The following is a 27,300-nucleotide window of genomic DNA, read 5'->3' on the forward strand; positions in this document are numbered from 1 at the left end:
ACTAGGAGGTTTCCATGGGCTTTATTCATTTTCTTTCTTTCTTTTTTTTTTAAAGTCAAACCAGTTCTGTGAGGTTGGCATTCTGACACTGTTTTGCAGATAAAGAAACCAAGCATCAGAGAGGTTCAGTCAACACATTCAAGGTCCCACAGCTAATAAGCAGAGTTAAGATTTGAACCCAAGTATCTCTGGTTCCAAAGCCTATCCTCTACCTACTGTACAATCTAGTGTGTGGCTTAGGCCTTTCCCCCACAAAAACTCCCAAGATCACTTTCGGCCAAAATTTCAGACCATTTGCTTTCAAGAAGTTCTTCCTTATCACTAATCCCCATGTGTCTCCCCTACATTATTAAGGAAACCCTTTTGGCTTGGTCCATATTTAGCAAGAAAACAGAAGATCTTTTGAAGGACTTTTTGAATAGCAGATGTTCTGCTCTCCACAGAAAGCATAAAAATCCCATCTCCCTTGGTTACAATAGGGATACCCCTGACCAAAGAACTTCTAGCCTTACTCCAACCACAGTAGTGACACAAGAAAGAGGATAGGAGAGGTGATCTCTTATTGGCTAAGGCCTTAGGACTGGAGTTCTCTCCCACCTCTCTTTGGAGATAGATGTGCCTCCATCTCTTCCCTCATTAGGTTTAAGATGTGATGAATTGTCTTCAGAAGGTGGTGCTTACACACTGAGTAGAAAGTTAAAGTAGAAGATTAAGGGAATTTCCAACATTGGAGTCGAAGACTAAGGATCCAGCATTTTTTTTTTCCTTCCCTGAGCCAAGTATAAATCACTTGGATCACTTGGAGAAGCTCTTTACAGAAAAACAGCTTGTTCCTGGAGCTCAGAAACTACATTCACATGTATCCAGAAAGCATATCCTACCATTCTCCTTCTGAGGTAATGTTCAGCTCTTCAGCCTGATATGCACCCACTTTTACCCTGTTAGGTCATTTAAACCCTGGTCTTCAATTCTACTCTTATCCTCCTCTCCAGAGTCACTGCAACCACATCCCAAGTGGAACTCCAGTGACAGTGATGCAGACTCTTCCCCAACACTTTGGAATCTCCTCATCCTCATTCAGAATGGCCCATCTACAAGCATAAAGCCTACTCATCCGTTAAGGAAAAACTACCTATATGCCATCACAGCTGGGAAAATATATCTGGTTTATGCAAAATGCTCTTTAAATATGAACCTCAGTGCTAAATCACAAGATTAAAAAAGGATCTTTTACCAGAGATTATTCAAATTGACGAAGTGCCATGATTTTGATCATTCCCTACACAGAAACATCTCCAAAGAGACTCAGAGATAATAGCACTGCATTGTTCTCTAACCGTATACCTCACCACTCAGGCTTTAAAAGGTATCTCATAAAACTGAGAAAGATGGAGTTACTCTGGCAGCCTGAACGTGCAGTAACATCACTACCATAATTCCAATTTCACTTTTTAAATATGTAAGAAAACTACATAGTATTCCTTCCTCCCAGTATCTGGATTCTAACAAACATCCCAGGAGGGTCTGCCTGGCACCAGTCCTAAGGATAAGCTTCCGGGAGCCCCTGCTCCAGGGCAGTTTGTACTATTCTCCTAACACCTTGCACTCAGGTACACGTTAAGCACCTGGCACACAGTAGCTAGTTCACTCATTTCTCCCCCCAACTCTGCCCATGATCTTAAGCTTCCCCCATGGTGCCCAACATCATGCCTTGCAAGCTACCACATAGTATCCCCTTAGCAAATACAACTTTCTTGTATGCACTTGTCCAATATGCATTTATTGAGCTCCTACTGTGTTCAAGACACCATGTCTTCCCCCTCCAACTAGATTTAGAAAGCTTTTCCTTTTCTTGGATCTCTCTTGATATTAGGCAAAGAAAGCCTAAAGGGCTTATGGTCTACAAATAGCTGTTGCAGGGTCTCTTTATCACATCTGCCCCCATCCAGCTTGTGCCTGGCCCCCTTGGTCCAGCATTCTCTGGCTGATATTCAACTGGCTCTGTGCTATGAACCTACAGAGGAAGGAAGGACTATGTCCAACACCTGCACCCTCACACAGTTTAGGACCCTTGTCTGGGGTACCAGAGGCAAATTCTGGGTCTGGCCTTGGGGCGCTCTCCAGCCTCATCACCTTGCATTCCCGGTCCTTCAGAACAGCCACCTGGTGAAACCACACATTTAACTCCTGCAAATTCAACTCTGTGTGTATACCCAGCAAAGAGGGAGCAAGAGAGCAAGAACAATTTAAATAATGAATGTTGTTCCACTCAATGAATGTCTGTCCTCCCCGGCTGTCCTGGGGATTAAATGAATTAATGCATGCGAAGCACTTAGGGCTGTTCCCGGGACATTCTAAGGGCTGCAAGGTGTGTGCCGGATCTTCTCCATTTGTGCCTCCAGACCCACTCTCCAGACTTCCCCACCTGCTCTGTGTCACAGGAGGCTTTACCTGGGCTCCCACACCCTCTGGCTTCCTACTGAGTTCAGCCAAGAGGAGGCACAAGCAGGAGGTAAGAGGACAGGAGGGGAAAGGATGTGAGGACAAAGGCATTGAGGTCCTTATTCCCTGCTGCACTTGATTGGCTTCTTCCTTCACCTATGGCTGCTGCTCCTGTCTGGACCCTTGTCCCGCAGCCATAGTTCTTCCCAGGTCCTGGTAACCCTCCCAACCCTGTCCCTTGGGAGTGCTGGCTTCTTGCTGCTGCTAGTTTCAGGAGGTGTTACCACACCTTATTGGCTCCTGTGTCCTGCCCTTTGCTGTACACAGTCCCTCCTGCTGGGACCTCGATTGGTATGAAATGTTAGTTAGTAGTAGTGGTAGGAACAGCAGTATTCCTTTTCTGTGAACCCTCCCTCAACCTTTTAGACTTGGCTCAAATGTCACCTTCTCTTTGGTCAAGTCTTTCCTCAGATTCCCCTGCAGAGCCAGTCCCGTCATCCTCTGTGCATGCAACAGCCCTTTATTCCCACTTCTGCCACAGGACTCCCCAATTTGTATTGTAACTTCTCTCTGTACATGCCCATCTCCCCACTAGACTATGTGTGGCCCAGACACAGGGTTGGGGTGTGAGCATGGAGGGTGAGGGCAGACAGGATCAAGCCAACAAGCCCTTTCCCCAACTGGGTCTGTAGCACTCTGTGCTTCAGTTTCCTTATCTGTAAAATGGGGATAAAAACAGTAGTGTAGTGCCTAAGGCACTTGACTGCTAACCAGAAGGCTGGCAGTTCAAACCCACCAGCCACTCCTCGGAAGGTTGGGCAATCTACTTCTGTAGTGATACTGCCTCAGAAACCCAAGGAGGGGTCACTATGAGTTGGGGCCGACTCGATGGCACATAACAACAACAACTTCATAGGATTGCTGTGAGGATTCAATGAGTTAATAATTGCTAAGAGCTGGTTGTTTTTTTTTTTTTTTTGGATGGTGGAGTCAGCTGTGAAAGACTTCTTCTTCTTTTTTTTTTTTTTAATTTTTTGTGATTTGGGTGAAAGTTTACAGAGCAAATTCCCTTTCCATACACCAGCTCATGTACACTTTGTCTCATGACATTGACTACAATTTACCACAGTGCAACAGTTCCCCTCCCACTTCCTCCACATAGTGACCTCTTCCCTGTGTCCTTCCCTCCATGCACTCCTGCCCCCCAAGCTTTTGCACTGTGCATTACAGCCCTTCTATTCCCCAGATTGACCTAGTAATTGTTAAGAGCTTTTTTAATCATTGTTAAGACAGTCCTAGTTGCTGTTGAGTTGATTCGACTCACCGGCAACCGGCAACCGTATGTGTCAGAGTAGAACTCTGCTCCACGGGGCTGTCAAAGCTGATTTCTCAGAAGCAGACTGACCGACCTTTCTTTCAAGGCACCTATGGGTGGACTTGAACTCCCTGTCTTTCAGTTAGCAGCCAGTGGATAATGGTTTGCACCACTGAACTCCACGAGCTTAGAACAGTGACCGGCAAATAGTTTTGTTCTTTAATACTTAGAATACTACCTGTCACATATTAGGAACTCAGTCAGTATTTATTGTATGTGTGAATGAATAAATGAATGAATGATAAGCAAACTCCTAGAAGGCAAGGGCTCTTTCTGAGACTCCTATTCATCTCCCACCCCCACCCCTACCCCACACCTTGCCTAGGGCAGGGTACACCACAGATATCCAGAAATGCATGATAGCTGAACTGACGGTAGATACTTTTTGAGCAAATGAGTAACCAAGTTCCTGCAGAGTGCAGGTGCCATGTGCAGAGGGATAGCCTTCTCTTCAGAAGCTGGCTCTCTGGGAGAGAGACTTTGGTCTCTGATCACTGCCCACCTTGGTATCCTTGGCTACCAGGAAGGCCATGCAAGTGGCTGCTGGTGGCCTTAGGGAAGGTGCACAAACCCAGAGGAGCAGCTTCCCGTAGACAGCCTGGAGCCTCTTGGCTCTGCCAGCAAAACTTGGGGACAGTGTGGTTGTTTACTGAATGGTTACTACATGCTACAGCAGCCAGTACTTGAAGTCCAATTTAATTTCCACTGTACTGTGAGGACACCTGGTGGCACAGTGATTAAGATTCAGCTGCTAAGTGAAAGGTCAGCAGTTCGAACCCACCAGCCTGGTGTGTGGGACAAGGATGTGGCAGTCTTCTTCCATAAAGATTTATAGCCTTGGAAACCACATGGGCTGTTCTATTCTGTCCTACAGGGTCACTATGAGTCCGAATTGACTTGATGTCAGTGGGTTTGGTTGGTTTGGGTCCTGTGAAGCTCATCTCCCAGCTGAGGAAACTAAAGCTCAGACAGATTAAGTAGTTTGCCCAAAATCTTCTCACTGGCAGTGAGTGACAGGTTTAAGATTTGACCCCGGTACGGTCTAACTCCAAATAAAAAAGCAACAACAGCAGATATTCATTGAGGGCTCACTAAGTGCCAGACTCTGTTCTAAGCTCCCTCCATACAGGTAGCTCCCATTCAGCCCTCACAATAACCTTACTAGTATTAATACCCACATTTCACAAATTAGAGGCACAGAGAGGTTCAGCAATTTCCTTAAAGTTACACAGCACTTTCCATTACAACACACTACTCTAAACTCCACCTTCAACAACCAAGGGTTTAGATTACAATTTCCAAGGAGTAAATTTGTTTTAAAACACTAAGGAAGGGGCACCTTGAAAACAATCACCAGCAATCTGTTAATTTTACCCAACATGGCCCTGTGCTGCCATCTCTATCCTCTGCTGTTCCATCCCCTCTCCCCAGTTCATAGAAGATCCCAGCCTGAGAGGGGAAGATGGCAGCTGTCTTCTAAGCAACAGGGTACAAAGTCTGGCCCAGGCCTAGCCCAGTTTGGTGCCGCCCTGCCTGTACACACAGGGGCATTAATAGGTAATGACTCTTGTAAGAGGAAGAGGGGAACAGTGAATACACAGAGGCCTGAGGCCCTTTAGAGAGCATGGGGCCTGGGGAGGAGGGACGGGGTTAACACAGGGGCCAAGTCAGACAACAGGACCTCAGAGCTGATTCTCCCAAAAGAAGCAAAGAGTAGTACCCCACCAGGAGAAGGCCAAAGAGGACTGGCTTTCCCTTCAGCCCAGGGGCAGGAAACTGAAATTCAAGCCTGAGTCTTGGGGTGGTGACAGGAGGCTAGGCTCCTTCAAAGTAGGTTGCCTGAAATCTACACTCCCCAAATGTCCTTAGCAGCTGAAATCTCCCCCCTCATGCCCCTCTGCAACAGGATGTACTGTAAGCACTGTTTCAGGTTCCCCTTGTTGTTTGCCAGCCCCCCCAAATCCTGCTAAGCTTCCATCTCTTTCTGTCTCATCCCTGGGAGCAGGCTCAGGGATGCCCAAAGGCTTGTTTCTGGACTTCTGCCAGTATGAGTGCCCCCTTGTGCCCCCTCCAAACCTTGATCCCAACACCCAGCCACCCTAGTGGCTCCCACCCACACCACCAGTAATGTGAGAGCACAGTCTGGTTCTGGCATAGAGTGGGCACTCAAACATGTTTATTAAATGAACAATTGAGCCCCAGCCTCTCGCCCCAAACCCTCAAATGGCCCTAACACTGGTTGGTTTTTTGGGTTCCTCGAGGCATCTCTGTAGGGAAAGTAGGGACTAAGCTCACTAAACTTGCCTACCTCAGCTCAGGCCTGGGGGGAGGTTTTACTTGACCTAAAGACGCTGCCCCTCTGGGGTTCTGGGAGAGCCTCAAGGCACATGGTTCCTGGACCTTCAGGGAGGGCCTGTGGGTAGCTCCAGACACCCTGGCTTCACATCCTGGGCTCTGAAGCATCCTAAGGCCTATAGGGAGGTAGACTAGTCTCCTGGTAGAGTCCTTTCTGGCTTTAGGGCCTCCACCAATCCTGCACAGCCTTGGAAACAGTTCTGAAAGTGCCCTGGGTGAAATCCGGCAGCCAGCAATGATGTTTGAGGGCCCCTCACTGGACACACTGGGGGAGATGTGCTTTGCCTAGATGCTCTGGGGGGCCACAGCCCAGCTCCTCACACCAAAAAGATGACTGCAGGACCTGGTCATCTGTGTCGTCCCACCCTCAGTGACCGACTCTTCCTCTCCTTTTCCCTCTAGCCAGCACCAGTGCCTCAGCTGTTTCCCAGGACCTAAGAAATCCCCTTAAGTGGGTAGGGGGTTCCCTGACATCCTTTGAATTCCTGTTTTGAGGTCAAAGGGCAGAAAGACAGCCATTTTCCTTCCTCCCAGTCCTCACATCTCCCACACTGCCCCAGACTCTCCCCACATGCTTTGATAGCCATGGTCTGGAGGCAATAGAGGGAGGGGTGTCTGCCTACTATGGGACACCTCAGAGAAGTGTCCAGTCTCAGGCCAGGGTTCCAAGGAATTCCAAGCCCTGAGACTGTCCCAGTCCTTGGAGGGCAAACACAAAGGGCATCTGCAAGAGACCAGTTTAGGACCACTGAACCTAGAACCCCAGTGCCCTCTCCCACATTTTACTGGAGATCTCTGCTGGTGGCCCGATGGGCTTTGGGGAGGGGTGATCCCGGCCTACCTAGACCTTCGGGCAATTCTGGAAAAGGGAAGGATGGCGCCACAGGTGCCTATCCCCCAGCAATCCCCCTACCCATCCCACTCCAGAGTCTGGGTCCTAAGCACTTAGAGTGCCCCTTGCGGCTCTGACCTTGTGCCGGAATTCCCGGGCCACCTTCCTGTCCATTGCTGGGCGGGTTGTAGCCGCGTCGCTTCGCGACCGGCTCTTTCGGGTGCGCGGCTGCCGGGAGTTGGCAGGTGCCGGGACCGCGGCGGGCGGAGCCTCCTCCAGGACTGGGGGCGGGGTCTGGAGTAGTGGGGCGAGGCCTAGGAGTGGCGGAAGCCAGGCAGGGCTGCTGGGAGGAGACGTCTGTCCTAATCTGCTCGCCGCCCGCTAACGTCGTGAGCAAATGAACCGCGGTGTGTAGTGTATGTGGTGATGGTTGTGGGAATGATTGGGATCGATGCTAGCTCTCCTGAGGTGGCCTGTGAACACACGAGGTTGCTTGCGGGAGAGGGTTGTGGAGGTGTGTGGAAGAGTCTTGGGATTTTCTGTACGGGCCTGAACGTAGAGGTCCAGAGACTCTTCGCATACATGGTTTGCGGGTTGGATAATCTGGTCAATGTTCCCTGAGTACACAAACAGAGGCCCACAGACCCTCCTGGGGCTGTTAGGCGTTGTTGCGCATATGCCCCTCAGCATAATAATCCGATGGTGTCCAGCTGATTCTGACTCAGGGAGACCCCGTGCGTTACAGAGTAGAATTGCTCCATAGGGTTTTCTTGGCTGTAATCTTTACAGAAGCAGATAGCCAGATCTTTCTTCTGCTGTGCCACTGGGTTAGTAGTCCTGCACAAACCCTTTCCACCACCCAGGGAACTCTACATTTCATAACAGCCTCCTCAATGGACTTTTCCAACTAGGAAGAGATCCTTGATCTTTGGATTCCATAAAGGGCAGGGCTGGATCTTATTGTAGCCTGCAGGGGGAACAGTGAACTCCCAGGAGCCTGCAACAGTGAGTGGGAGTGCCAGGCTCAACCAACCCCTCCTGACTCTGTCCCCTCTTATAGTAACAACCACCACACACACATACACACTCACTGAAGCATGGAAAGGCCTGGCAGTGATAAATACGACTGGCTGTTAACCAGGACCCAGACCCTATCTGGGCCATTTGATTCAATTCAACCAAAGTTTGATGAACTCCGAGGTCTAGCGCCTGGGTGCAGAAACAGCAATGACAGGTCTAGGAAAGATTGAGACAAAGCGGGGGCCAGGAGAGGAGTGATAAAAGCAGGTGTGAGTGGGGAGATGGGGGACCTTTAATTACAGAGATATAATTGTCCCTGACAACATGAGGACTTGACCCATTTGTACTGTGTCAGGGGTCAGGGGAAAAGGAGATGGAGTCAGGCAGCTACCTGCAATTGTAACTTCAAGGGCCCTGTTGAAGACCCCCTCCTCTGTATCCCATCCTCTGCTAGCTATTTGCAACCATATTATTTTTACTTGCACTAATTTGTTTCCTGGTTTAAGATGTAAATCTCTTCTGGAAAAGAACCCTAAAATACTGTGTTTTCACCTTATTATTAGCCAATAAAAAGGAAAGGATTTATGAGATTTTCAAAGGTCCAGAAAAGACCCCACAAAATAAGTATGTTCTCCAATTTGCTTCATTGGTCCTCTACGTTTTTTAAATATGTCACATGGTGGTTTATTCCATTTTTAGAATTCAGGCAGAGTGGTAGATGTCCTTGGAAGAGGGAATGGGGTTCACTGGCCACCTCATACTCCCTTCTTCCTTAATGCACCCCTCTTGGTTTGGGAGACAGCACTGAGCCCTGTTCCTCCCCTCCCATGAGTGTTCATTTCCAAGCTTCCTCTGAGATAGCCCTGCTTTTGCCCATTTCTTAACCAGTGCCCATTTAAGGCTTCATCCTTGGCTTTCTCTTCTATGCTTTCCCACCTATCTCCATGGCTTCAAATACCCTGTATGAGGACAGCTGTGTGTGCTTTATATACTGTATTTCCAGAACAGTATCTGGCATGGCATAGATGCTCAACAGATACGCTAAATGCATGCATGAATGAGTGCATCCGAAATCTATACCCATGCCCAGGGTAAGTAAGCACAAGTAAGCCCATGCTTACCTTGCTTACCGAATACTCCATCTCTGTCAGGGATTATAAATTTGAAAATAGGCTTTGATTCTGCAGGAAGGTGTTTTGGGGTTGGGAGACAGAGATGCCAGCCATACCTAGAAGCAGATCTTTGATGTGGTGAAAAAACGCAAAATTGTTCACTACAGATTAATAAGTAAGTATGCTTACCTTACTTATTGGGTAATCTGACACTATTCTGGGCCAACACCATCAACTCCACCATCATCATCTGCAGGGACTAGCATCTAGTTAGTGTTCCCTAAGCATCGACCACATGAATGATATACAGGTTCAGAAGGCTCTCGGGCTCACACCATCATTTTTAAATTTCTCCTGGACAAAGAGTCTATAGAGCTCTGGTGGTGTAGTGGTTGAGGCATTTGGGCTGCTAACCAAAAGGTCAATGGCTCGAACCTACCAGCCACTCCACAGAAGAAAGATGAGGTGGATCTGCTTCTGTAAAGATTCACAGCCTTGGAAAACCCAGTGGGGGTCACTCCAAGTTGGAATCAACTGGATAGCAGCGAGTTTGAGTTTTGGACAAAGAGTCTATCTTGTTCAAAAACTTAAACTCGTTTTTGCCAAAGTCTGGCCTTGATAGAGCAATAATATGGGAGTATGGAGCACTTCTATCATTCAGCAAACATTTCCTGAGCTGGGCCTGGGTGGTGCTGATCCATTCCCTAGAGGAGCTCGATGCTGGGAGTAAGGTGGGCACTTGGGGACTCAGATGAAGCCTGTGGAATGACAAGAACACAGAGTAGGACTCTGCAGGCTATGGCCCTGGTTCTGTTACAGACCACTGACCACTGGCCATTGAGTGTTATGTCCCAGGGTCTCAGTAAAATGAGAGTAGAAATAGACTCACCAGCATCCTGGGGCTTTCATGTAAGAGGCTTTCAGGACCCAGGTTCCTGAGCCAGGGACTTCTGAGCAGTAAGGAGGATGGAGACTACACAGACTGCCTCCTTCTCCTCCAGGGCACTTAGCAGTGAGTGATCTGAATCCAGCTTCCCTTCCTAAGGAACAGCTGCAAGCCAAGAAGTGCAAAGGCTGAGCCATTGCCAGGCGCCTAAATTATGGTAATGAACTGGGCAGTCCCTTGCTCCAGTTCTGGGAGGAGCCAAGCTTGCCAGGAGGGCCAGAGGGAGCTCTAGTGCGTGAGAGCTAGAAGGATCTCCGCAGCGAAGTGGAGGTGTGACCCTGCCTTCGCTGGGAGAGGCGCCTCGGGACCCCGGCCTGCGCTCAGGCTCCCCAGTCCCCACACGCTCCTATGAGGGCCCCGGTCCCGCGCGCCCGGGTGGCCGCGTTCTGCCTACTCCTCGCTTGCGTCTGGCTGCCCCGGGGTGAGCCAGCAGGCGAGTCCCTGAGAGTGCGGCGCCTCGGTGAGAGGAGTGTGGACTCTGGAAACCTCGGTGAGGGAAAAGTTTAGGGAAAGGGCCTGGGAGTGTTGGAGAGAGGGAGGAGAGACCGGGTTTAAGGGAGGGTAGAGGGCCGTGGGGGGCCGGTGGGGCGGGACACGGAAAGCGAGAGAGGCTGGCATTGCTAGGGGAAAGGGTCCTGAGCTAGGCGGAGTGAAAGACACCCATCGCGGGGAACTGGAGAGACCAGGACCCAGGGAGTGAGAGAAAAGAGGGAGAGCCTTGTTGAAGAAGGGTACCAGGGAAGGAGGGAGAGAATTTGAGATGGTGCAGAGAGAGAGAGGATGAGGGGATGCCAAGTGATGTGGGAAGGAGTTCCAAGCAGGTGTGTATGGGGTGCAGGGCAGGGGATGTGCAGAGGTCGCAACAGAGGGAGGCAAAGCATAAGTGGAGAGTAATCCACTTCCCCAGCCACAGCACCCAGGCCTCGCAGTAGTGCAGAGCTGCAGCCAGAGCCAGCCCAGGAACCCAGGTGAGTAGGGGTTTGGTTGTTGCTGCCCCACCCGCTGTTGCCATCTTCATTCCTGAGCGGGTAGGATGGGCCCCGGGGAAGCTGGGTCTGGAGGAGGCACAACCCATACTAGCCCTCCCATCCACTCCAGTCTTGTTTCTCATCTAGTCTTGGTCACCAGGAGACGACCCTTCCCATCGGGGATGCACCAACAGTGATGGGAGGCCAGGTAGGAGACTTCCAGGGAAGGGGGGTTTCTGCTTAGATCTGAGGCTACCTGGGAGCTTTATAGATTGCAGAAAGGCTGTCTCTGGAGTTATGCAAGAGGGAATAAGCAGCTTTCTGATACCTATTTGAAGTGTGCAAATTCATATGACACTCTCCTAATCTCTTGGGGCTCTGTTGCAGACTCATTTGTGTGTGTGTATATGTGTGTGTGTGTAGGGGGTATGGAGCGCCAAGCCCCTATTGGGGAACAGCTGAGTGTCCCCTCCCCCAGGGTGGAAGTGGGAAAGTGAGGGCTGAGGAGAGAGTTCTCTTTTCCCTGCTTGGCCTGGGAAGGTCCTACACCCTGTCAGAGGCCCCTCTCTATACCTTCCCCTAAGCAGTGCCCCAGAGAGTAGAGGGAGGAAAATTGGGCCACATGGTGGGGGTTGCCAGGAAAGCTCAGTTGAGTCTTGATATCTCTTTGCTGCTCACCCTCCTGGGATCCTCTGTGTCTGCAGGAGAGATGACTGTTTTGTTTTCTCCCTTCACCAACCTTCCTTGGTCTGTGGGTCAGGTGACTCACGTTCTGTTTTCAATCCTGCCCTATATTTGCTGCCTCCTTTCCACAACTACAGACATGTTACAAATCCAGCCCACCTGTGGCCAGGCCCCCAGAGCAGCTTGAGCCGCTCCTCATACCTTAGCCCCTCTAGGATCAACTTCACTAGCCCCTTGTACCAGCAGCTTGGGGGATAGTTATTTATGATAGAAAATAATGTGTCCCAACTACCTGCCCTTTAGACATACGAAGGCCTTGAGATGGGTGGGTGGGGTGCACACCTATTCTGTAACATTTGAATTATTGGGGTCTTTTATTTCTCATATGCCTGCTTTTCCAGGCCCTCAGTTTTAGAATCACAGTTAGATACAATTTGAGTTGAGAAACTGAGGTAGGTGGGTGATTTACTGGGCTCTACAGTCAGCCAGTAGAGCAATGTCTCTTTGTGGAGCCAGTCCTAGTTCCTCTGCACCATGCATGCCCCACAGAACTGCAGGAATCCTGGCTTTTCAGTGGTGCAACAATCCTCATCTAATACACCTCCTTCCTTCTGTGTTGGATTCCAAGGTAGGCATCCCCTCTTTTTCTTGGTAAGGGGAGCAATCACCTGGACCAGGCCACCCCACCAGGTTTTCACATTACTTCTCAGACCGATAAGAGGTTAGAATGGCCCTCCTAGAGGTGACTGGGTTGGGGGGAGTGGAAGAACTGTGGTAGTTAGCTCACCTGTGAACCAGAGGACACTTCAAGCACCCCTGTCTGGAATGTCCTTATTAGAAAGGCAAGTGGAGGTGGGGTCCCAAGCCAGCAACTGACCAACTTTCATTTCAACATTGCTTTGTCCCCCAGAGTTCAGTCATTCTCCAGAGAAGTGACTTGTTGTTGTTATGTGCTGTCGAGTCAAACCCATCTCATAGCGACCCCTCCTTGGATTTCCGAGGCAGTATCACTACGGAAGTAGGATTGCCCAACCTTCCTTCCGAGGAGTGGCTGGTGGGTTTGAGAAGTGACTAGTAGAGTATAAACCAGATGATCCATGAATTTGGATGGGAGCATTGTTATTTACACATATCTCAATGTAACTGAGATTTTGTTTCCCTCTCAAGTATTAGGGAGCTCTGGTGGCATGGTGCCTAAGGCACATGACTGCTAACTGTATTGCAGTATAATTGGTTTCTTTTATGATCTTACATATTTTATTTTATGCGTTTAAAAATATTATTCTGAGAAGGGATCCAAAGGCTTCATCAGACTGTCAAAGGAGCCCAGGTCATAAAAGTATTAAGAACCCCTGGTCTATACTGAAGATTAATTGTTTGTATAAAGAATCCTCCAGAAAATGGCTTTGACTCTTCACAGCATGAGCATGGGCTATCTTGCGCTCATAACACCCACCTCACAGAGGCTACATCTGACCAGGGATAAGGGGTAAAAAGAAACAAAGGCCAGATTTAGGTAGAAGCAAAGAGCTGGACTTGGGCCCCAGGAACAAAGGGTTCAGAATACTTGCTGTGTGCCAAATCTTTTGCCAGAGGCTGGGGATTCAACTTAGGGATGCAGAGATGCCCATGAGGAAGCAAGACAGGTGAAATGAATTGTGACTTCAATAAGTCACAATTCTCTGAAAGAGAACATGACCCCAGGAGGGCAGGGACTTCATCTTGTTTGCTGCAGTTGTCACCAACTCATAGCACAGTTCCTGGTACAGGGTTCTGGGAAGTTGTACAAATGAGGAGCCTCAGGCTAGAGACGGGAGAGGCCCACCATACCCATATCCCAATCCCAGGTGACATTAGACACTTTGGAATGGAACTTCAAGTGGTTGGGAGTTCAAATCAGCTAGCTGTATGGTGACTGTCCATCCATCATGTTCAGGGCAGTCCTGATTTCAGATGGTCAAGCCCATATGTTGGGATTTCTGGTTTGGAAAATAGGGTTTCTTGGCCACGTTTTGCCTGTCAACACATTGGATTTGTGGCCAGGAGAAGAGTCCTGATTGGAGGCGAATTCTGAGGAAAGTGAGAGGTGATCTATGAGACACTATTTACACTGTTGGAAGAGCCCAAATGGAAGGTGGAGGTGGGGGAAGGGTGAGATGTTCCCCCATCTTGGGGTGAGGGGCTGCCTTTGTTTCTTAGCTCTGCTTCATGTGGTTTCTGTGGTGAGAGGAGCCATATATCTTTTCCAGACAAGTGGGTTTTGTGTTGGCTTGTGGAGGACACAAAGGTTTACTACAAAAGGAGGGATGAAGGGAGGGGAGGCTGGGGGATACTGGAGCATGGAGGGGAGGGGCCTTATTCAGGCTCCTCAGATCTGCACAGAGCACCCAGCCCAAGACTCCTAGGTCTCAGGCTCACCAGCCTTTCCTGCACTTACACCCCTGGGTGCACAGAGATGCCACTTTGGAGGGTAAGAAACAGATCATAGCTCTTCTGAAAAGTCTCCCTTACCATATCTCTCAGAGGTGGACCTGGTCAAATGGAGCTGCTGGGGCACAGAGGTGAAGGTGCCTCCCTTCCTCAAGGTGATGGAAGGGAAGGGCTATGACCTCCATGGAAGTAGTCCATGATCCAGCCTGAGGTCAGCCCTTGATCACTTTCTCTTCTTCCTCCTGTCTTTAAAAGGGATCAGAAGTCCTGGACTCGTTGGCCATGTCTTCCTGGGAGAGGCGGCTCCATCGGGCCAAGTGTGCACCTGCTTGTAAGTGTGCATCTGTGGGCCTGAGTTGTGAGTGGGAGGGCTTTCCTCTGGAGGGGTAGCCCCTGGGGCTTCCTGTGACTTCTTCTCCCTCCTTGGGGTCTCTTTCCACCTTCTCCAGAGCTGGCATCCAATTCCATCCTGCTTTTTCCTTCCAGGCTGAGGGAAGTTCATCTCTGGTGTTTTCTGTTCTTATGACCACTGCCTTGTGGCTTTCCCCCTCATACCGTCTGACTCCAGTGTGATTCTTCCTTGTTTTTTTTTTTTTGTTTTGTTTTGTTTTTTTAACCTCTCTACTTCACCTTGTTTCTGTGGCCTCTTTCCTCTTCCTGTGGCCTGTGTGATGACCTCTCTCCTCACCCTGTCTTGTGCCATGGCCTCTCTTCTCACTTCATGGCCCCTTCCCTCACTACACTCTAGTCAGCTTTTCTCACAAAGTTGTGGCCTTTCTCTCTACCATGTTCCAAATGTGAGGCCTCTTCCCCATCCCATGGTTTACACCTTGGCCCCTTCCCTTGAGCCTATCTGTGGAGCAGTGAGGAAGAGCACAGTACATGAACACTTCCCCACAGCCCCCTGCTCACCCCACATGCTCCAGTCCTGCCTGCTTGCCTGTGGGACAGAAACTCAGCTCAGGAAGCTAAAGGCCCAAGTGAGACAGCACCCCTAACAGGCTGACCTGGGGGCTGCCTGGTGCATGCTGAAAACAGGTACTCTGAGACCTGTTTGCCTGACAGGGAGGGGTCAGGGCTGTGGCTGAGACACCCCTCCCTGCTGGTGCCCACATTAAGGCTAACTGCCGTTGAGCCGCTTCTGATGGGAGGGCTGGGGCCTGGTGCCCCTGCCTGAGGGCAGTGGTGTATCACTGGGTTCTGCCAACCATGGTTTGATGGGAAGGGGCCTTCTCTGTCTCCTTTGCAGACTTGTTCTCCTGCTTCAATGGGGGTGAGTGCGTGCACCCGGCCTTCTGTGACTGCAGACGCTTCAATGCCACTGGACCTCGCTGCCAGATGGGTGAGTTTGGGCTCCACCCCACCCCTGAGATGGGGTGTGAGTACAGGAAAGGCTGGTGAGCCTGAGACCTAAGGGTCTTGGGCTGGGTGGGATATGGGTGGCCCTGCTGGAACTGGGAGCCATGGCATCTGGCTGGGTACCCACTGTGACTACAGAAAGAGGTTCTCTTTTCCTTGTCTCAGTGTACAATGCTGGCCCTGAGCGGGACAACATCTGCCGGGTGTGGGGACAGCACCATGTGGAGACATTTGATGGCCTCTACTACTACCTCTCTGGGAAGGGCAGCTACACACTGGTTGGGCGTCATGAACCCGAGGGGCAGAGCTTCTCAGTCCAGGTGAGGCCTCCCCAGCCCCACCTGGCCAGGAAAATTCCATTGAGTCCAGGAGGCTGAGCCAACCTGGGCTCTGCTTGTCTTAATTAGATGCTATCATCCTCCTTACCCCACTGCCTTCCCAGAGGGTGTATACCTGACAGAACTAGGGACATGTAGCTCCAAGGATCTGGTCCTTAGCTCGGAGCACTGATTTTCTCTCACTCAATTACTCCTGGTTGCCCATGGCCATTCATTCATTCATTCAGTCAGTCATCAAGTATGTATTAAGTGTGTGCTGTACTCTTTTCCTGGCACAAGTTTTGGTGGACAACAGCACAGATATAGTGTCTGTCCTCATGGAGTTCATAGTTCACATCAAATCAAATGAATCATTTCAAGTACAACTGAGTGCTACAGAGGAGAAATGCCAAATGCTAAAAGAATGCTAGAAACTTGACTTAAGAAGGCATGGTACCTCAGAGGAAATGATGGAGGGGCTAGAAGACTCAGTATATGGACACTTCCTCTAAGAAGCCTCCTTGGATTCTCTGACCTCCCAAGTTGGCTGATAGGCTCCTCTCTGTAACCAGAATTCCATATCATGACTCTGTCATTGCATTTGTCTTACAAAGGTCTGTTTGTGGGTTGGTCTTCTCTACCAGATGTAAACTTCCTGAGGACAGGGACCATATCTTTTCACTTGGTATCCCCAGTACCTAGGTAAAAAGTTTGTCAACTCTGAGAATACATGTGTGAATTCACTGTCAGGCAGACTGGATATATACACTTACCCTTTGTGTTGAGTAGGATGTCATCTTCAGGGTGTGGGGTCAGCATACCTCCACCCTGCAGGGAGTCTTCTTGGGGAAGCCAGTTCTGCTGGAGGGTTCCTTGTTTGGTACTGAGTTAGGGCCAAGGGACTGGGGCTTTGGGGTGATCCTAGTGCTCAGTGTCACCCCCTGGCATCTTTATACTTGCTTCTTTTGTCTCCAAGAGGCTTTTGTCTGCCAAGAGGCTGCTTTGGGAGCCATGCCCTCCATGGGCTGGGTACATGACCAACTGTCACACATCAGACTTTTTCCATCTATGTCATTTTCCAATGGATATGTTGTAATTAAATAGAATAAATGGGTTGCCACATATTAGTGGGTTATGAAATCAATTTAATGAGTTTCAACCAGCATAAAAAAAGATTTACAAAAAAAAAAACATAATATTTTAAGAATGTATTGCACATTAAAAGGGGTAAATATAATTTTGTAAAATGTTTGTTTTATTTATACATGTATTTCTTACTGTGGGTCATAGAAAAGAAAGTTGAAAAATAGTTTATTAGACGATGGGGTAGCTTTCACAGGTCTCACTTTTAGTAGAAACGGCTCCAGCCTACTTAGCCATATTTAATGATAATCTAATGTAAAGTTTGTTCCTGGAAAGGGTTTTCAGGAAGACATCTTCAGACCCTTCCCCTAAGTCCTTGGGAGTGCCATGTTTGGATCCTGTGACCTTGGAGGTGCGGGTCTATCTGAGCAGAGTCAGAGGAGATGTGTGCATGTGTGTGTGTGCGTGCACGCACGTGTGTGTGCGTGCGTGCGTGTGTGTGTGTGTGTGTGGCATGCAGGATAGGAGTGATGTGCGTACCTATGTGCAGTGTGCTGCAGAGGCAGGCTAGACTCTGTGTTTGCCAGGAATGTGATGGGAGTGGAGTGCGTGTTTATGATATGTGCTCCGCGAGTGTTTATATGGTCTGTATATATGCATGCATGTTCCGTATAAGAGTGTGATGGTGTTAATGTATATGTTGGCTTTCAAAGTAGGGGGATAATTTGGAATGAATAAACAAAGAGTCCAGAAATAGGGAGATAGCATGGTGTACTGAAAAGAGCCTTAGAATTTGAGCCATTTAGGCCTGGGTTTGAATCCTGACTCTGCCATTTCCTGTCTGTGTGTGTGACCTGAGGCAAATCACTTAACCTCTCTGAGCATCAGCTGCCTCCTCTCTGAAGTGCAGGTAGCTCCTACTTCACTGTGGTAGTGAGGACTGCAAAAGATCACAGAGGACAGGAGTTTGGCGTGCAGGGACAGGCATTCAGCACTCATGGAAGCTCAACAAGGTCCCACTGGGCCCAGAACCGAAGCTCAGGGGCAGACGTGTGGCAGGAGCCCTGCAAAATTGGCCGCTAAACCTCCCACTCAGGTGCACAATGACCCTCAGTGTGGCTCCTCCCCCTACACCTGCTCGAAGTCTGTCAGCCTCTTCTTTGAGGGTGAGCAAGAGATCCGTCTGGCCAAGGAGGTCACCCACGGAGGCATGAGGTAACTCTAACAACTTCTACCCTGAGTTGTCCTACTCTCTGGTACTGGTGGTGGGGGTGGGTGAGCATCTGCTCTTCTCAAGGCTGAAAGGGGAAAACAGCAGAGTTCCCACCACTAAGGCAAGCGCATGCTAGAAGGGTCTGCTGGGTTGTTAGGGTTTGCAGAAGGGTAAGTTTGTCATGGTTTTCTGGAGCTCTCAGACCCTGTGGGTTACCAGACAGTGGATTATCAGGAAATAACCGAGTTTTCCAGATAGCTGAGAGTCTGTTATTGTCAATTGCCTTGGAGTCAATTACACTATAAAAACCCACTGCCATTAAGTCGATTCTGACTCATAGCGAACCCCACTGTGTTTTCAAGGCAGTAAATCTTTATAGAAATAGATTGCCTTATCTTCCCCAGAGCAGCTGGTGGGTTTGAACCGCCAACCTTCTGGCCTTAGGCACTGTACCACCAGAGCTCTTTAATTACATTAAAAGGATGCCTAATTTTTTTTTTTTTTTAATGATTTAACGGAAATCTTCCCAAATGGATCATACACAGTTCCTGCTTTGTCAAAGTAGATACCAAGTCCACTTTCACTGTTTTCTGTGACTTGAAGTCATTTTGAATATCAGTTATCTTTCTGGGGCATCACCAGGGGTGCCTGGGGGACCACCCAAGGAGTAAGCATTGTGTCCCACACTGAATGGCTCCAGCCTGTGGTCCTTTCTGAAATCTTTTTGCATCCCTTTTCCACCGTCCCCCTTGCTGTCTGCCATCACTGCATGCTGCTGTCAGAGGGCCTTTGTCCCTTTCTCATTTTTTGCTTCAGATCTGGAAACTGTGTAAGCAAGCTTTTGGGGGCTGAATGTAAAATGGAAGGCCCAAGGGTTTCTCTTGTGAGTAAAGTGTTACTATAGGCAGTACAAACAATACACTTGGCTGCTAACTGAAAGGTGAGAGGTTTGAGTCTACCCAGAGGTACCTTGGAAGAAAGGCCCGGCAACGTACTTCAGAAGAACTAGCCACTAAACCCCTGTGGGGCACAGTTCTCCTCTGACACACATGGGGTGGTCACAAGTCAGAATCAGCTTGACAGCAACTAGATTTTGGTTTTTATATGGATATTTTTGATACCAGTTTTGGCTGGTTAGAAACTCCTTTGGTTTTCCTCTCCTGATTTTCAGGTGGGTTGAAGCTGCCAAATTTCAGAAAGGCGAGGGTCCCTGTATCAGTAAAACCAACAAAGTGGTCATGAGTCCCGCAGCTCTGCATCTTTCTTTCCTCTTCCAGTTTTCTTCCTGTCTTGGTGCTTTCTCTTTCCACTCTATTCTTTTCCCCACCAAAAATAAATAAATAAACCAAGTAGATGCCCTGCTTATACCATCCCTTCTATCTGGAGAAAGAAGCAGGCACATTCAGTCACTGTAAGATTCTCTCTCCAGGGAAATTATAATTTCTAAAAAACCTCAGAAGGCAAAAGAGTCCCTCTCTGAAGGTGAACTTCCAAGCTCCCGAGAAGCCAGGGGCAGGGATGTGGGGCCCTTAGGCCATGTGCTACCAGTGGCCATGGGGATCACTAGGCCCTGTGTAACACAGGCAGGTCCTGTGGTGAAGGGACTGGGTTAGTGGAAGTGTTGTGGACACCCTGGAGCTCTGTGTTATGCAGGGTCCAACTGCCACATGTGATGGGGAGCATGCGTCTGCAGTGGCTTGCTGGCTATGTCATTGTGCGGCATCAGGAAGCCTTCACCCTGGCCTGGGATGGCACCTCGGCTGTCTACATCAAGATGAGCCCGGAATTCCTGGGCTGGACCCATGGGCTATGTGGGAACAACAATGCCGACCCCCGAGATGACCTGGTGACCAGCTATGGTGAGGCCCAGGGCAGCTGGCTTCTGACAGGTTTTAGTGGGGGTGAGAGACAAATCAGGCTGGATGGGGTGGGAAGGACCCTGGATCATGGTACTAAAGACCCAGTGGAAAGATGGACCTGTGGGCTTGGGACCACAGTCACAGGGGACATCAAGCTCAATTGGCGTAACATACTACACAAAATATTGTTCCACATCCTACTTTGGTGAGTAGTGACTGGGATCTTAAAAGCTAGAAAGCTGCCATCTAGATGGAATGATGGGTCTCTCCTCGTCCAGAGCAAAGAAGAATGAAGAAAATCAAAAATTCATGGATACAATCAGTCCTAGCGACTGGTACACCATGCAGTCCTCAGCCTATATGACTATGAAACCAGAAGAACTAGACGGTGCCCAGCTACCACTGTCAACCACTCAGGGAGATCTATGTAGGAGATCCTGGATAGAGTGGGAGAACAATGTGGAACAAAATTCAAAATCATTTAAAAAACAGGCGGGGGGGACCAGGTTTGCTGGTCTGATAGAGCCTGATGGAACCACTGAGACTATGGCCCCTAGCTGTCCTTCAGGTCTGGAATTGAACACCCAATCCTGTGGCTTCCAGCCAAACAAAAGACAAGCATATGAGCTGAACATTTACATTAGGTAGATACACTCCTTGGAGAGAACAATCATGGGAGAATAGAAGGGTTGTGTATGCATAAGGAGACAGCTCAGGGGGCAGGAAGGACACAGGCAAGAGGTCCTATGGGGAAGAATGGGAGGGGAGCTGTTGCATTGTGGTAAGTTGTAGTCAATGTCATAAGACAAAGTGTATATGTGAGCTGCTGTATGGAAAGTGAATTTGCTCTGTAAACTTTCACCCAAATCACGAAAAAACAAACAAAAAAAAGGATCCAGTCAAGCCTGGGTCCCCTTCCAACTAACTGTGTGGCCTTAGTTACGTTCGTAACCACCCTGTGCCTCAGTTTCTTTATCTGTAAGATAATGATGAGAGTTGCTACCTCCTAGGGCTGTGTGGGATCTTATGAGCCTGTGGATGTGAGAGTGCTCTCAAAGGACAGAGCTCCATTTAACCAGTTCATGACATTGGGGAGGTCACCAACCTTGCTAAACCTTGCTTTGCTCCTCTCTAAGGTGTAGTAATAATAGCTCCTACCTCCCTGGTGGCGTGTGAATTAAGTGAGGTCACATAGAGAAGGCACACAGGAAGCAATCAGGTTAGCTGAGGCTGAGCAGGTCCCTAGGGCTCTAGAGGCAGGCCTCCTTTGAGGAGTTTAATAAAATCATTTATTCACTGACTGCTTTGACTTTCTGTCCTCAAAACAATTACCTACTCACTTGTTTATTTATCCTTCCAATAAACATTCATAGAGTACCCACTTTTGCTGACCACTTTGCTAGGCGGGATTGGCCCTGCAAAGTGTGTGTATATGTTGGGGGCAAAGGATCAGCAAGGAGCCAGGAAGAGAAAGGACCCAGCTGGAGCTGAGGATACCTCCCCAAGGCGTGGTAGGAAGGAAAAGGAAAAGGTTCAGGACTAAGTGGTGGTGACTCTGGCCAGAAGAAGGGAAGTTACACTTTTTGAGCACCCACAATGTACTAAGTCCTTGAAGGACATGAGTCACCTCATGTAGTCCTTGCAATAACCTCATGGGGGGATTATTCCACCCATTTCACAGATGAGGAAACCAAGGCTCAGAGAGGTGGAGGCACTTGTTCAGGCTCCCACACCAGTTCTCTTTGGATTATATTGGCCTGACTCCCCAGGAGTGGAATTTGGAGCAGTAGAGAGCCACTACAGGTTCCTGAGCATTCTTGAATATTATGCCCAAATAGCTTTTTTTCTTTTCAGGAGAAAGGCTCAGCTGAGAAATGCAAATTGAAATGGGAGCACAGGAAACTAGATTCTTCACCTCTTTGCCCACCTCTTGGCATCGTTTCAGCTCCACCCACCTTCTCTTGCAGCCTTCTGCCCCTCCTATACCCCACCCCTCCTGGTAATTACCCCAATTCTCCTCTGCAGGGAAGCTGACAGACGATGTGGCTGAGTTTGTGCACAGCTGGCAGGAGCCTGCCCCGGACCAGCCTCTGGGGCCCACAACCTCCTCCCCACCCCGCCCACCATGCCTGCAGCAGAGCCTGGGAGCCATGCAGGTCTGGGCCCTGGGAAGACCTATCCCCATCACCTTCTCTTACCCTAGTGCCTGGCTTCCTTTTCCTGTTCAACTCTTGGAAAGTCACTAGCTGGAGGGGTCCAGGGTTGCTAGGTGCCTATGGCTCCTTTCTTGTCTTCCCTACCCTTCTCTTCCTTCCCCCTGGCCCAAGTAGGGGTTCTAGGTGGGGCTGGTGAAATCAAGGGGCTATACATAGCCCTGCCAGCCTCCAGTTTCAGCTCCTGGCACTCACCCAGGGTGTGTACGAGCGGTGTGAGGTGCTGCTGCGACCCCCCTTTGATGCCTGCCATGCCTACGTCAGCCCCCTGCCCTTCACAGCCAGCTGTACCAGTGATCTCTGCCAGTGAGTAGGCAGCCAGGAGCTGGGGAGGTATTGGACTATGGGAAGACCCCTCCCATTATTGAGGTGAGGGCTCAAGATGTGGGCCACTGAGCCTGATCACCCCAGTCCCTGAAATTTACTTCCCAAGCCCTGAAATTTTTATCTATATGGATGAGACGGAGCATCCTAGTAAACTGAGGCCCAGAGAGGAGGCCTGACCCCCCAGCTGAGATTAGAACAAGGTCTCCTACATCCAGCAGAAGGTTCTGTACACCTACATGCTTTCCCAGCTCCCTCTCCCAGCTGTGTGGTGAGGAGGGGTATCCCAAAGCACTGGAAGTCTCCAGTGGGTTCTGGGGAGTGTATTGGAGGTTGGGCCTTGTTCCAATGTGACCCTTGGTCTCCCTGCACAGATCAGTGGGTGACGAAGCCACCTGGTGCCGGGCACTGGCAGAGTATGCTCGGGCATGTGCCCAGGCAGGGCGCCCCCTGCTGGACTGGAGGGCCCAGCTCCCGCAATGCGGTAGGTGCAGCCTAGTGGTGAGCAGTGAGGATCTTGGACAAGTTCAATGTCCTGTTCTGCTCAGAACCCCGGTTATCAGAGCTTTAACCCTGAGATCCCATACTCATATGACAGATGGAAAACTGAGGCTCAGAGGGAGAGGGACTGGCCTAGGGCCACAGAGTGCGATGAAAGTGGTTTTCAGAGCTTCCTAGGCCCTGACCAATTTCAATGGGACTAGAGGATCAGGAGGGAGCTCTGGTAGCATAGTGCCTAAGGCACTTGACTGCTCACCAGAAGGCTGGCGGTTCAAACCCACCAGCCACTCCTCGGAAGGAAGGTTGGGCAATCCTACTTCCGTAGTGATACTGCCTCGGAAACCCAAGGAGGGGTCGCTATGAGTCAGGGCTGACTCGACGGCACATAACAACAACAACAACAACAGAGGATCAGGAAAGTCAAAGCCCTGCCCCCCCACCCCAGGGCCCGAGAAAGGAGACAGGTTCCTGGCAAAGCTGGGGCCAATGTAGGCCCACAGACCATGCTGCTCCCTCCCTCCCAAGCTGTGCGTTGCAAAGAGGAGGCCTTCACCTACAACGAGTGCATTGCCTGCTGCCCTGCCTCCTGCCAACCCCGGACATCCTGTGTGGACAGTGAAATCGCCTGTGTGGATGGCTGCTACTGCCCTGACGGTATGCTAGGAGCAGGAGGGGTGCCCTGGTTGACAGGGGTGGGCATGAAGCAGATGCTCAGAGGATGCTCATTTATGCAAATGAATTAAAGAAGGAGCAAACAACTAATAATTGAGAGGTGATGATGGACATAGAATTGCAAGATTTTTGAGAGAGTCTTCAGGACATTTAATTTGATCAAGACTGAGCTTTTTGAGGTGTGTAGGAGCTCTGGTAGCATAGTGGCTAAGACACTTGCCTGCTAACCAGACGGCTGGCGGTTCAAACCCACCAGCCACTCCTCGGAAGGAAGGTTGGGCAATCCTACTTCCGTAGTGATACTGCCTCGGAAACCCAAGGAGGGGTCGCTATGAGTCAGGGCCGACTCGACGGCACATAACAACAACAACAACAAGATGAGGACAAATCATCCATTCATTTATGCCAACAGGTGTTTTTTAAAACATTTATCCCTGTATATTTACTTACTCTGTTTTCCACAGAGTATGCACCTGCAGTGCATGTATAGTGTGCAGCTCACTTGATTAGGAGCCTTGGTGGGTAGGGGATGGGGATAAAATAATACAAAGATGCAGTCACTGACTTTGGGGGTCAGAGTCTGACTGCAGTGATAAGACCTTTACACATGAAACCAGGCTAAGGAATGATGTGGCGATGGCCTGTTTGGGGATTCAGACAAGAAGAGATTTAGTGGGGGAAGTTTGTCAAGGAAGGCTTCCTGGAGGAGGGGGTACCTAAGCTGGATCTACATGCAGTGACAGGCTTCTGAGAAGTGGAGAGAAGCTATTCAATATGCTAGTGTGTGAGGGGTGGGTTCTCTGTGGAAAGGTCTAGGAGTGGGACTATTTGCCAGGGATATTCACAGGGCAAAGAGTAGACAGGTCTGACTGGAGCCCAGGATTTATACAGGAGAATGTTTGGGCTTAGATGAGGGGAGCCACGGAAGGGTTGTAAGCAGGAACAGAGGCAAATTGAGTGGACCTTCCCTGTCACCCTAGGGCTGATCTTCGAGAATGGGGCCTGTGTGGCACCGGCTGAGTGCCCCTGTGAGTTCCACGGGACCCTGTACCCGACTGGCTCTGTGGTGAAAGAAGACTGTAATGCCTGGTCCGTGCCCACTGCTGGCAGGGAGGCGGGTGGCTGTGGGGCTTCCTGTCAGAGCTGCCTATCTGGGGTTTGGGAGCCCTGACGAAACGGGTGCTGACTCAGCATCTCTCAGTTCCAGGGCGTCTCTGTAGATGTGTATAGGGGAAATCTTCACTGTTCATTTTAGAAATGGGGAGATTGGGGGCTGAAGGCAGAGAAGCTCCCTGCAGACCTGACCAGTCTGATTAGGGCACTGTGTCATGGGGAGGACAACTTGGGCGCAGGCCTGGGCAGAGTAACCCACAAGCCTCTTTGACCTCTGTGTTTCAGCACATGCACTGCAGGCAAATGGGTGTGCAGCACGGCCGTCTGCCCAGGTATGTCTGCCCTTACCTTAGACTGTACTCCCTTCCTCTGGTCACCCCTGCTTTGGGGGCAGGGGAGCTCTGGGGACCAGGCCTGCTTAAGACAGGTGGTAGTCATTCCATTTCCTTGCCTAGGCCCTCCCTTTTTGTTTCCTCAGAGCCACTTGGCCTGGTTATCTAAGGGATTGCTTGTCTGGGAGGGGGTTACATGATGTCTATACATCTGAGGACCTTCCTCAGCTTGAGGACTGAGACTGGTCCTTGAACTCAGAGCCAGTCTCCCCTCAGATGGAGATGTCCAAGGCAGGGCTGTGTTTCCCTTCAGCTTGGCCTGTGGGGTCAGGGCATGTTGTTCTACTGTCCAGGGCTCTCAAAGGGAAGGCTTGAGTCTCCTTTCACTGTCCTGGTTCCTGAGGATGGGGTGCTGTCTCCTCCTCATGCTTGGAGCCTGTGACACAGCTTCCATGGGTCAGCAGGCTTTCTTTGCCCCTTAGCTGAGTGCTCAGTGACTGGTGACATCCACTTCACGACCTTTGATGGCCGCCGGTACACATTCCCTGCCACGTGTCAATACATCCTGGCCAAAAGCCGCTCCTCTGGCACCTTCACAGTGACACTGCAGAATGCCCCATGTGGCCTGGTAAGGGCTGGGGGAGATAGGGGACCCAAGACCCAACCCACCCAGTCACCCCTTACCCTACACCCCCTAGAGAGGCTGGGCGGTTTGGGGTAGGGCCCCAGCTCTTTCTACGGCCCACTCACCCTGCTGTGACATCTTTCTGGGCAAAGCCAGGGGGCCGGAAACTGGTTTCTGGCTCCAGCACCTCTACTGGTCACAAGTCACTTCCTTGTGGTGGTGATGGGTTTTCACAGGGTTTTATTTTCTCAGTCTCTAAAATGAGTCTAATTCTACTTCCTTTTCTGCTTTTTTGAATACACCTTCCACATCTCTGCATTCACACATGCATTCAATTCATTCATTCAGTGAACACTGAACACCTATTTGTGCCAGACACTGTGTTGGGTATTGGTGACTGGAATGAATTAGGCATGGCTCTGTCCTACTGGGTCTTACAGTTTGGTGGGTAAGGCTGACAAGTGAACCCACTGTGAACCCTAGCCCAGGAGCTGTGATAGCATGGAGGATTCAGGGTAGATCTCCATGGAGGAGCTGTTTATTGTTTCACTCAGGAGTATGTGTGTGTGTGTGTGTGTGTGTATCATGAACGGCTTCCTGGAGGTGACCCATGAGCTGTGTCAGGCATCAATGACATAATTGGGAAAATGGTCAACTTGTGGGTGTGAGGTAGACATGGGTTGGAGGCTGAGTTGTCTCTCACTGGTGACGGCCTTGTTCCTGCCACTGACTGTGGCTGAGCCAGTCCCTTAAACCCTGTCTAAGCCATACCCAAGCTCCTCCATGTCCAAAAGAGTAGGTGCTCACAACCCTTAACCAGGGAAGCTATCCCCCAACCCTGCCTCCCTGGGATTGGCAAAGGAGGCATTTGACCTAGGCCTAACGAGATAAAGAGAAAATATAATTTATACATGTGTGTGTAGAGGAACTACATTCAGCTGACTGACTGTGGCTGGTAAAGTGTGTCTGTGTGTTGGGAGATATGGGTGGGAGAGAAGCAGGAAGAATAAAAGGTGAAACTGTTACCAATCTTAGGCTGTTTGAGGGATTTTCTGTCCTGTTGGGCTGGAATTTGGAAGGAAGATTGTGGCTTGTTGCAAAAATTCTTTCTGAGAAGTTTTAAGCTCTGATCATCCCCTCATTCCCTCTTGTTGTGCTTTTGCTGGTTGTTGTTGGACTCAGGATAAAGTCCAAATTTCAAGGTTCTGCCTAATATGGTCCCTGCCTGCCTCTTGAGCTTCCTCTTAAACCACTTTTCCCAGTGGGCTCTGGTCCCTCTGCTCTTCTTTTCTCTCCTTAAATGCGTTAAACAGCTTCCTGTGTCAAGGCTTTTGCACAGGCTGCTCCTCCTGCTGGGTATCTCTTCCCTCCCTCTCCTTTTGCCCAAGTAGCTTCTTTGCATCCTTCAGATCTCAGCTCAAATGCCACTTCCTTTCTGTGCCTGTTTTCTGATCTGAAAAATGGGACTGTTAGTAGTACGTACCTAATAGAACCAATGTGAGGATTAAATGAGTAAATACATATA

The 27,300-nt window shown here is 49.8% G+C and overlaps 2 protein-coding genes across 2 annotated transcripts in view; one reads left to right on the top strand and one right to left on the bottom strand.

The window, feature by feature from the left end:
• Positions 1-8,970, bottom strand: part of USH1C (USH1 protein network component harmonin) — a 51,427-nt gene extending 42,457 nt beyond the window's left edge. Inside the window, exons 1-3 of the mRNA XM_042782783.1 lie at positions 8,961-8,970; positions 7,490-7,621; positions 7,143-7,318 (exon numbers count right to left, since the gene is read on the bottom strand). Of these exons, the coding sequence (XP_042638717.1) occupies positions 7,143-7,318; positions 7,490-7,621; positions 8,961-8,970 (318 nt within the window). The remainder of the gene's footprint in view (positions 1-7,142; positions 7,319-7,489; positions 7,622-8,960) is intronic.
• A 1,460-nt stretch (positions 8,971-10,430) lies between these two features.
• Positions 10,431-27,300, top strand: part of OTOG (otogelin) — a 91,865-nt gene continuing 74,995 nt past the window's right edge. Inside the window, exons 1-15 of the mRNA XM_042782786.1 lie at positions 10,431-10,542; positions 10,990-11,050; positions 11,198-11,258; positions 14,420-14,495; positions 15,414-15,506; positions 15,689-15,843; positions 18,020-18,138; positions 19,790-19,995; positions 22,021-22,151; positions 22,408-22,514; positions 22,907-23,016; positions 23,559-23,687; positions 24,686-24,794; positions 25,104-25,150; positions 25,633-25,778. Coding sequence (XP_042638720.1) covers positions 10,431-10,542; positions 10,990-11,050; positions 11,198-11,258; positions 14,420-14,495; positions 15,414-15,506; positions 15,689-15,843; positions 18,020-18,138; positions 19,790-19,995; positions 22,021-22,151; positions 22,408-22,514; positions 22,907-23,016; positions 23,559-23,687; positions 24,686-24,794; positions 25,104-25,150; positions 25,633-25,778 — 1,662 coding nt within the window. The remainder of the gene's footprint in view (positions 10,543-10,989; positions 11,051-11,197; positions 11,259-14,419; positions 14,496-15,413; positions 15,507-15,688; positions 15,844-18,019; positions 18,139-19,789; positions 19,996-22,020; positions 22,152-22,407; positions 22,515-22,906; positions 23,017-23,558; positions 23,688-24,685; positions 24,795-25,103; positions 25,151-25,632; positions 25,779-27,300) is intronic.

This window comes from Orycteropus afer, unplaced genomic scaffold (assembly GCF_000298275.1).
Source record: "Orycteropus afer afer isolate SDZICR_OR568_19922 unplaced genomic scaffold, OryAfe1.0 scaffold00014, whole genome shotgun sequence".
NCBI lineage: Eukaryota > Metazoa > Chordata > Mammalia > Tubulidentata > Orycteropodidae > Orycteropus > Orycteropus afer.